This window comes from Bison bison, unplaced genomic scaffold (genome assembly GCF_000754665.1).
Source record: "Bison bison bison isolate TAMUID 2011002044 unplaced genomic scaffold, Bison_UMD1.0 scf7180017864491, whole genome shotgun sequence".
Taxonomy (NCBI): Eukaryota; Metazoa; Chordata; class Mammalia; order Artiodactyla; family Bovidae; genus Bison; species Bison bison.
Genome location: NW_011495050.1, coordinates 14,869,648 through 14,881,078, shown reverse-complemented (window position 1 = coordinate 14,881,078; position 11,431 = coordinate 14,869,648). Strand labels below are relative to the sequence as shown.

The following is an 11,431-nucleotide window of genomic DNA, read 5'->3' as shown; positions in this document are numbered from 1 at the left end:
GCATGGACTGCAGCCCACCAGGCTCCTCCATCCATGGGATTTTCCAGGCAAGAGTACTGGAGTGGGGTGCCATTGCCTTCTCTGATATATATCACAGAGTTATTGAAAGGGATAAACAAGTAAGTATATGTATCTAAAGTGCTCAAAATAGAAACTGGCAAACTGTAAGTGCACAGTACATTTGAACTATTATATTAATCAGTTTCTCAATAACATTGGGAAGTTCACACAATGTTTGTTCTTACTAATTCTAAGATATGTGACTATAACAAGGGATATAAAACAAAATTTGCTACTTACTAGTAAGTGCAGGTATATCGTCCTAAAATGTCCATCTCCATAACAGAACATTATTACTACTTGCGAAAGTACCATAATCTCAAAGGGGAAAGAATAAAACAAGGGAATGAACACTTAAATAAAGAAGCCCAAAGTCTTTCCTTCCTTATGGTCAGTTATCTCTCCCTCTCACCATGCTCTGCTGTTATTTCCAACTGAATTAAACCTAACGACAGTAAAAATAACATGTGAATTTCTCCTTCTTCCTCTGAAGAAATATAAGTGCCATTTCTATAGTGATAAAATTTGCCTTTTATAGGCCCGTATTGATATTATTGCTAATCTGTCTGGTGTACTAATTTTCTCTAGGCCCAAATGTAACAAGTCTAATCCAGCATATATTTAGCATTTGTGGCTTCAGTATTTTAGATTTTTTTAAATTTAAGAACAATATTGAAGTTCTCTAACATGAAAAATTCATCATGCTGCAGAGACATAAATTTAAATCATGCTGTTTCTGAAACCCAACATAGAAGTCACTGAACTAATGAACTGGATCCTCTAACCCACTCTTTTATGTAAATATTTAAAAAAAGCAAATTCTTTTAAGTTTATAAGTTGTTATTCAAGTTTATGACTTCCCCAGTGGCTCAGTTGGTAAAGAATCTGGCTACAATACAGGAGACCCAGGATCAATCCCTGGGTAGGGAAGATCCTCTGGAAAAAGAAACAGCAACCCACTTCAGTATTCTTGCCTGGAGAATTCCACAGACAGAAGAGCCTGGTGGGCTACAGTCCAAGGGATCGCAAAGAGCTAGACATGACTGAGCAACTAACTTTCACTTTCATTAAAGTTCATGAGTTAAGATACTTTTCTTCCACCCTAACAGTAGCAGCGGTTCTGCAGATAGTCTGAGAATTATTTGTTTCTCAAAACATTCTGAACTAGAATAGAGTTATGATTATTGCATAACTTAAATTTAATGGAATGATCAAACTTTACTTGTAACGCCCTCACTAAGGGCCATGTGATAATGTTGATGGACTGAAAAAAGATTCTTAAAGTATGAAAGTTAGTCTAAAAACTTTAAAAAACATTTTATTTTTATATTCATACATAATTATTAGAGTCTAAAAGGAGGGTCACTTAATATTTTTAGTTAACTTTATAGTCACTATGTAAGAGGGGAAGTGATAATCATTTTGGGGTTTCTATCAGGTCTTGGGAAGAACTACAGGTAAATTGCATGAAGTATTTACATTACCTCAGGTTCTCTCCTCCAGGGAAGTTTCTGACACTTTACACGCTCTCTGTATGATGTATCAGTGTGGGCATGTATAACATGCCTGTGCATATGTATGAACTGAATTTAAGTCTGATTTTAAGATATCAGCAAGCAGAATAGGAAGGCTTTATGTCATATGATCCAAAGGGTTCAAAAAGCTGCTTTGGTGATTGCAGCCATGAAATTAAAAGACGCTTACTCCTTGGAAGGAAAGTTATGACCAACCTAGACAGTATATTAAAAATCAGAGACATTACTTTCCCAATAAAAGTCCGTCTAGTCAAGGCTATGGTTTTTCCAGTGGTCATGTATGGAGTGAGAGTTGGACTATAAAAAAAGTTGAGCGCTGAAGAATTGATGCTTTTGAACTGTGGTGTTGGAGAAGACTCTTGAGAGCCCCTTGGACTGCAAGGAGATCCAACCAGTCCATCCTAAAGGAGATCAGTCCTGGGTGTTCATTGGAAGGACTGATGTTGAAGCTGAAACTCTGATACCTTGGCCACCTGATGTGAAGAGCTGACTCATTTGAAAAGACCCTGATGCTGGGAAAGATTGAGGGCAGGAGGAGAAGGGGACGACAGAGGATGAGATGGTTGGATGGCATCACCGACTCGATGGATGTGGGTTTGGATGGACTCCAGGTGTTGGTGATGGACAAGGAGGCCTGGCGTGCTTTGGTTCATGGGGCCGCAAAGAGTCGGACATGACTGACTGACTGAACTGAACTGAACCCTTTCCTCGCTTCCCTGGTGGTTCAGTTGGTAAAGAATCCGCCTGAAATGCAGGAGACTCGGGTTCAATCCCTGGGTCAGGAAGATCCCCCAGAAAAGGAAATGGCAACCCACTCCAGCATTCTTGCCTGGAGAATTCCATGGACAGAGGAACCTGGCAGGCTACAGTCCATGGGATCGCAGAGGTGGACACGACTGAGCAACTAACCCTTTCACTTTACTCCTAAATTTGCTATAATACCTTCACAGTTTTTGTTTTTTTTTTTTTTAAAGACATGGTACACCTGATTCATTGAAAATTTTCACAGAAGCTCAAAAAGAAATGCAGTGAAATCAAACTTCTCTTGTAGGTAACCCAGGTAGCAATGTACATAACTGCCTGCCACCTCTTTTACCCGCTGTACCATCTTTATTTCTCCCCACCTTGACAGCACAGTATAGGTCTCTTTTCAGAAGAAAAATTTTGTCCCAGCAAAGGGAAAAACTATTGAGCTAACTTAACCCACTAATCCTCACTGGAATCAGCAGGGCTGGTAGAGTCCAGACTTTGCCTCTTGACAACTGTGTGACAACTGGCAAGCTGGTCTCCAAGATGTATTTCCCTCACCTATCAAAGGGAATGAACAGTTGGAATGACTAAGGTAGGCTTATTTACTATATACTACACAGAAGTGTTGACATTATCATCAGCAGGTCATCTATTCATTCATGCATTTCAGCACATATTTACTGAGGGACTACTATGCTCCAGAAACTATTCTGGATCCTAGGAAGTCAAAAATAAAAGTAAAATCCTTCCCTTGTAGAACTCTGATAGTGAGCAAGTCATGCAAAGTTGTTTGAGGGAATCAGGGAAAACCTCTGAGAGTGTATGCATAGAACCTAGAAAAAATGGGAACAGAGAGCTGGTAATTTAGGTGGGGCAATGAGAGGAAAAAGACTGTTCCATCCTTTGAGGATAAAGCACTGCAAGGACAGGTGGTCCTCTCAGGGTCTTGAGCATCTGGTTGAAGCTTTTTACATGTTGAAGAACAGAGTTCTCCTCCAGGCTCTCCATAAACCCTGTTGCGGTCTCTATCATTGCACTTCTATAGTATATTACAATTTCTGTGTATTTGTCTGTCTTCACCACTACATTGGGAACGATTTTATATTATGTCTCTAGTCATTTACTGACAAATAAATGACGTACACTTACTATGTATTGAATGAAGGAATGGATGGATGATTTAATGAACAAATAGGAAGAAAGAGTATATATAGAAGAGATATAACAGCAAGAAGACAGTGTTTTTCTTACTTCAAAGTATACTTTGGATCCTGTTCAATATACTGATGAAAAATATCCTCCAACAAAGTCCTTTAGGTAAATATGCAAAGCAAATCCTTTCAAGATTATGAATTAAGATAGAGTATCTTTCTCTACCCTAGTAAGAGCAGAGGTTTTGGAAATATGTCCCTAGCTCTGTCTCCACAGTATCTGAACATAGATGATGTGTACCATCTGTGTCCTTGGGACTTTGGAAGATGGTTCCTAAGTTATTCCCATGAGCTTGAAGTATGTGCCTTCAACATGTAATCTGTATAAGGCAAGAATTTATGAACAAATGGGATATCCTAGGAATGAGCAGAGGGTAAATGGAAAACTGCATGTGAAACAGGGATAGGACATGTGGGGGTTGGAAGTGGTCTGTACAACTGGGTTTTCATCTTTTATGGACCTGGGAAACAGAGTATCTTCGGGAGAAAAGAGCTTAGGCATATATATTTTTGGTTTAACAAGCTCACAAATCAATCTGATTATTCAGCAATTCAACTAGGATCTGCTTTACATCTCATAAACAAACACTTCTGGTTTTACCTTTTTGGGTTCTGGCATATTATTAATATAAATAGTGTAGATTCCACTTTTATTAAAACCAGCTTGATATACATCTGCACAGTCTCTAAATGGCTTTTCTTCCTCTTTTTTTCCTCCCTTTAGTAAAACTGCAAAAAAAAAAAAAAAAAAAAAGATCGCAATATGTGAATATCAGTACCATTAGTTCCCAAATGGACTTCAAGTATAGCCAAGTGAGTCTTCATTTCCTCCAAACAAATGTCAATGTTGCATTTATTGAAAAATCAATCATAGGAACAATGCTAGATTTTGAAGTGACAGAATTATAAAACTATAAGAAAAACATGATTAATTCATAACTGAGTATTTTTTCATGTTTGGCTTAATTTCTTAAATCTTGTTTTTCTCTATCACTTTCAGAACATCAACTCAATAGATAGATAATCTGATCCTGAAATACTGACAATTGGTAACAATTATGTCAATGTTTCTGCAATATTTTTAAAACCTTCTTAGCTACATTTTATAGGAGAGTTTGAAAAATGCTACCGTTTTTGGAGCAGGAAGAGTTGAAGATAAATTCAGATATAAAAATACAATATAAAGATTTAATATGCTAAAAGAAGGATTTACTATTTTTCTGGGGCTTTATATTGAAGTTCTAGAATTTTTTAGTTTTAGAAAACTCTCAAAATAAAAAATAGAAGTCTCTGATCCAATTTAAGTATCTAGAGTGAAAGGGAAGTGAATTTTGATTTTTATTTAATGGCCTGAAGTTAAGCTATCAGGTAGATGACATAAAAATAGAACAACAAAAATCAGTAAGATTTGAAATTAAGTTATATAAATGGAAGAGCTAAATAGGGGCTGGAAGTCTAATAGAAAAATAAATTTAATTAGAGATAGTCTCTACTGGGAGGAACTTTATTTCATTCACTGATCTTCATCCATTATTAAGTTCTTATTATGAGATCAAAATACAAAGATGATTCATTTAATAGTTTTTAGCTAAAAATATATGCAGCATATATAAAAATTATTTATGATTTAGTATTTTCTAATAAATATACATTATTCTAGCAATTTGCTTCATTACCCTTTTCTTGAAGTTAAGATTCAGAATGTTTTATAATTTTGCCCTTAAAGTCTCTAGTTGTTTAATCATTATCTGCTTTAAATCACTCTGCATCACAATGATATTTTAAAATAATAACATCAAAGGTAAACTATGAATTAATGCTTTTAAATTGATTTTAAACATTCTAACAATCTAAAATACTTAACCTGATTTCAATTTGACACACAATGTTACTACTTTATATGTAATTAAAAATGAACAGTCTAATCTTTATATAAAGAATGACTATCTCAATATAAATTTTTCAAATTTTCAAAAATAACTATGATTCAAGTAAATGAAATATCCATGTCAGATATGTTGCCATAACAAAAATACAGAATTATAGCATTTAATAGCATTATAGTTCTCTACATAGCTCACGTTTACACTAATGATTTTGCTTACTTATACTAAAAAGTACCTCTAAATATCATCATCACAACTGCAATATCAACACAAAATAAGTAATCAGAGGACTAACAGTTCATATGCTAGTAAAGAAGTATTGCACAGAATGCATGCAGATAGCAATTAAAAATGAGCATTTATATACTCAAAAGCCATCTTTAATGGCATTGGGCGTGTCAATGGATTATACAAAGGCCTTTTTTTTAAAAACATCAGTGCATTTTATTTGTGCTTTACTTACTTTAAGCTAACTGGACTATTATTTTTCTAAAGTAAACTTTCCTAAATTGTAAATGCTTGTTCTTCTGTTGAAAAATTAAAAATAACCAAAACAGATGCAATAAAAAAGGGATGTAAAGAAATATTAACTAAAATTTATAATCCCGTGAGAGCATCCACAGCACAGGAAGATGTGGTCAAGAGGAATTTAACGGTAAACCCATTTTTCTTTTTTGGGTTAGAGATGGAGAAAATCGTTTCTTTAAAGAAAGAGAAAATTCTTCCTTGTTAAATGTACCACTTCCTGCCCTCCCTTATTTAGTTATGCAAGGCGAATACATTCCTTTCCCACTTCTCTGCCACTTCCCTTCCCCTTTTCTTTTCCTCTTCAGGATGATGCGGGTGAAGGTTGTATGGGAAGAGGGAAGTTATTTCACACACATTTTCAATAACACAGAAAAAATAAAAAGTTAGATATTGTCTTATTTTCTGGAAACTAATTTATAAAATGATGTTCAAGCTCTGAATGTAAGTCTCATAACTAGAAAGATGGTTTGAGGAGTCTACCATAAAAGGTACAAGTAGTATCTTGAAAAAAGTACGAAGGATTGAAATATACTTTTCAAGAAATGTAATAGAAAAGAAAAGCCTATTTGAAATGACCAAGGTTTTGACTGAGCAGCATAGAGAACACAACTGAGGTTAGAAAGCATGCATTTGAATGGCATTAAACAGCTTCACTTTAGTGTTTGCAGTCTAGAAGTGGGGGTGAGAACTTGAATAAACATCCTCCCTTGGGTCAGGATTTACCCATACAAGGGGCTACTGGCTGAAAGGACGGTGGAAGGAAGGCACTAGCAGTTCCACCTGAACCGTTCCCTCATGTCTCACTCTCAGCCTGAAGATAGGAAGAAAGAAAAAGGAGGTTAGGAGGAGACAGATTAACGGTGGGGTACAATACTATGGACATGTTGTAGTTATGGCACCATATCTAATATAGATATTTCATTTTCTTGAAATACAGTCTGGTGTTTTTGAAAAATCGAAACACATTATTTCCAGAAAGATTAGACTGCTTGTTTTTACTTACTCACTTATTTGTAACAGAATCCTTGAAATTTTGATCCAGACTACACTTAGAATACTACAGCATTTAAAAGCAATTTAAAAGTTTCATTCAGAGCTTACCTTTACATCTGTATAATAGTCTATGGTCTGATGACCCCTTCTATAGGAGTAGATTGATTTTCAGTTCCTTTTGCTTTCCTTTTAGTGTATAAAGTGGGGTACTTATGAGGCAAGTATGTGAATTACATAACAGAGTGACTGAATTATAGTAAGTACCAAGAAATGGTAGTTAGTGTTATGGTAATAATATCATTGATGGCAACACTATTTTTTCTTTCTTATGGAAAAGACATTTAAGCTGTGGAAGGCTAGCCAATCTACCACACATGTGGGTGAAGGCTATTGTGTGGGAAGAGGGAAGCTATTTCACACATATTTTCAACAACATAGAAAAAAAAGGAAAAGTTGGGTAGGATGGATGTTCAGTGGAGTGGTGGATGCTACTGTCTTTCATCCTCAAATCCAAATACTGCAGCTGACTAAACGGAGGGAAGTTATATTTGATTACATTTAGGACTATATCAAGTTGGCCCCTCCCTGTCAGAGTTGGGTAACTGCATTATTTCATTCATTGACTACACCAGGTTATATCACTACTAAGTCAAAGAAACCCAGTAATCTAATCTTTCTATATGTGCATAGTCACTCAGTCATGTCTGACTCCTTGCAACCACATGGACTGTAGCCCACTAGGCTCCTCTGTCCATGGGGATTCTCCAGGCAAGAATCCTGGAGTGACTGCTATGCCCTTCTCCAGGGGATCTTCCCAACCCAAGGACTGAACCCAGGTCTCCTGCATTGCAGGCAGATCCTTTACTGTCTGAGCCACCAGGAAAGCTCAATCTTGCTATATAATATGAGCTTTATCTATTAAGAATTAAAAATTATTTCAGATGAAATGATATATGATATGTATATCAATATGCTGCTTATTTTTCTGGGCTCCAAAATCACTACAGATGGTGACTGCAGCCATGAAATTAAAAGACGCTTACTCCTTGGAAGGAAAGTTATGACCAACCTAGATAGCATATTCAAAAGCAGAGACATTACTTTGCCAACAAAGGTTCGTCTAGTCAAGGCTATGGTTTTCCCTGTGGTATGTATGGATGTGAGAGTTGGACTGTGAAGAAGGCTGAGCATCGAAGAATTGATGCTTTTGAACTGTGGTGTTGGAGAAGACTCTTGAGAGTCCCTTGGACTGCAAGGAGATCCAACCAGTCCATTCTGAAGGAGATCAGCCCTGGGATTTCTTTGGAAGGAATGATGCTGAAGCTGAAACTCCAGTACTTTGGCCACCTCATGCGAAGAGTTGACTCATTGGAAAAGACTCTGATGCTGGGAGGGATTTAGGGCAGGAGGAGAAGGGGACGACAGAGGCTGAGATGGCTGGATGGCATCACTGACTCGATGGATGTGAGTCTCAGTGAACTCCTGGAGTTGGTGATGGACAGGGAGGCCTGGCGTGCTGCGATTCATGGGGTCGCAAAGAGTCGGACACGACTGAGTGATCTGATCTGATCTAATGCTGCTTGTAGAGATTTTAATCTTACAACTCCAATTTTCATGACTATTTTCTTTGTCAAATATTAGAGAATACAAAATTTAGTGTTATTATCAGATATTGTAAAACTAGAGATAGTAAACATTTTAAAACATAGAAAGACCATAACAAAGATGAATTAACTGAACAGGATAAATGATCAGAAACAAGGATAAATTTTTGTAGGAGGTCTTGAGATTCAATAAGATGGAAGATAATGCCTGGAGGAATATAAGATAAATGGCAAGAGACAAACATGAAAAACCTGATGGAAGAAGATAAAAGAAGCATCAGCTGGACAGAGCAGGGAGGGGCGATCTGGACATATGATATGGTGTTTTAGTTTCTGAAAACGTAGTTTAACTTGTTATAATAATACACTGGTTTAAAGCATACATTTTTTTAAAAATGATTTTTACCTCTGAAAGTTCCTTCTTTGACCACATACTCTTGTATTTCTTCTCCCAGTCTTTAATTCTTAATGAGTTTGTCTTTCTTTTTAGGGTCTAGATCCCCACTGTTACTATCTGCCTCCTCCTAACCTCTTTTTTCTTTCTTCCTATCTTCAGGCTGAGAGTGAGACATGAGGGAACGGTTCAGGTGGAACTGCTAGTGCCTTCCTTCCGCCGTCCTTTCAGCCAGTAGCCCCTTGTATGGGTAAATCCTGACCCAAGGGAGGATGTTTATTCAAGTTCTCACCCCCACTTCTAGACTGCAAACACTAAAGTGAAGCTGTTTAATGCCATTCAAACGCATGCTTTCTAATCTCAGCTGTGTTCTCTATGCTGCTCAGCCAAAACCTTGGTCATTTCTAACAGACATTTTTTCTATTACATTTCTTGAAAAGTGAATTTCAAATCTTTGTACTTTTTTCAAGACTAAATCTTACTCCTGTCTTCTCTCACTATTTATATGTGACTTTTTTAATGCTTTGCCATGAAGATCTAAGACATTTGAAATAAGTCTCCTTTGCCTATCTTTCCCCTTGCCTTTTTTGTTGACTCTCTTAGTCCCTTTTTCTATTTCTCTAGTTGTCCTTTCTCTTTCCTCTTCATTGGGTTCTGTTCCTCTCTTCACCTACCAATAGATGTTCCCCAACATTCTATTCTTGGATCTCTGTTCCTTTTTAATTTGCTCTTTTTGCAAACCATCTTCCATGGCTTCAGACTTTTACACAGATTTGTAAGATACAAGCATTTCTGACACTGTGTTTGTGGCCCTCATGACTTCCAGATTCACATTTCTACACTGAGCAGTTCCTAATGCTACTCCAACTTCATTTGTTTAATGTCACCTAATATTTTCTCCAAAACCGATGTTCTCTTCTTCTCTTATTGATCCCACTATCTTCCCTCTGTTGTCATCATTAAAAATTACTAAAAGCCTAAACATAAAATGGGCTTCCCAAGTGGCTCAGTGGTAAAGAATCTGCCTGCCAATTCAGGAGACACATGTTCAATCCCTGGGTATTCTTGCCCGGGAAATCCCAGGCCTGGCAGGCTACAGTTAATGGGATTGCAAAAGACTAGGACATGACTTAGCAACTAAACAACAACAAATATAAGACAAGTAGACTGAGGTTTTTAAATTGGTTTCTCAAATAAAAAGACTGCCTGTTATTCCTTCTTAGTTTAACCCATCCTATATTGACAGTTTCAGTAAATACTGATTAAACATCTGCTATTTGCATGACTTTTTCTAGACAATGGCCATATAGACATAAGAAAACCACAACCTGCCCTTAATGTGATCACTGTCTGATGAGAGGAAGACCCATTTGTAGGTCTTCCATGATATCTCAAAATAGCTATAACCATGGGTAGTATCCTCCACGATAGGGAAAACCCAACTCAAGCTTGCTTAAGTAAAAAGATAATTTACTGAATCATGTAACTGAACAATCTAGGACAGAGCTTTAGGGAAAGCATGATCAGGTTTCATTGTGATCAAGAACTGGTTTCCTTATCTTTTTCTTGATTTGTTGTTGGCTCTCTACCTGGTTACAAGATGGCTAGAAACAGCTTCTCAGTCTAATGTTACCAGTTCAAATATAATACCAAACACAGATAATGCACACAATTACTGTTTTGCAGGTAAGCATCAAGTGCATTGACAGTAGGCACAGAGACTACAGGCTATTTCTGACAAGTAGACTTGGGGAAGGCTGTTCAGAAGAGATAACATCTGAATGACTAAAACATGTAAAAAAGCTCTCTGAACTAAAATTTAAGAGCTTTACCCATACCGATATCAGTAAATAAATCTAGAAAAGCCTGACAAAGGAATCATTATTCATTCCTTATCTATACAACCAAATCTCTGTGATCTAACAGAGACACAAGCAGGTGCATGTCTGTCTTTCACCAGCCAACACTGAGTCAGTAAGCAATATGAGACACTGACTCTAGCAGCTGTTAACTTTATCTGGTCCTTCCCTTTCATTTGCTCAACCAATTTCAATCAGATGGCATGTCTGCCACCAGGCCAATTTCAAGGAAGAAGTGTGAAAGCTAAGGCAGAGGGTCACTTCAATTCAGATGAACCCTCAAGAGAAAACTTCCTGGAATGTGGAACTGGTAATTCTGAGTCTCAAAAAACCTAGCAGAGAACACAGAAGACAATTAATTAGCCTTGCTACCAGAGACAATATCAAAAACAGGAGTCCTTGATCCTACTTATTTTCTAAGTTGCTATAAAGGGATCAATTCTTCAACTATTCTTTTAAAATCTTACATGTGGCTAGTTATTCATATCTCTCTAGTATTTAGAAAACATCAGAATGTATGTAGATCACATTATTGGTTTAAGGATATTCCTTGTGGTACATTTTTGGCTATTAGCATTAAAGAGATGGTAGTACTAGGAACTGACCTTTAG

At 36.8% G+C, this 11,431-nt stretch overlaps 1 protein-coding gene across 1 annotated transcript in view; it reads right to left on the bottom strand.

Annotated features, from left to right (window-relative positions):
* Positions 1–11,431, bottom strand: part of ANGPT1 (angiopoietin 1) — a 299,772-nt gene that overhangs the window by 58,350 nt on the left and 229,991 nt on the right. Inside the window, exon 5 of the mRNA XM_010863464.1 lies at positions 4,158–4,285. Within this exon, the coding sequence (XP_010861766.1) occupies positions 4,158–4,285 (128 nt within the window). The remainder of the gene's footprint in view (positions 1–4,157; positions 4,286–11,431) is intronic.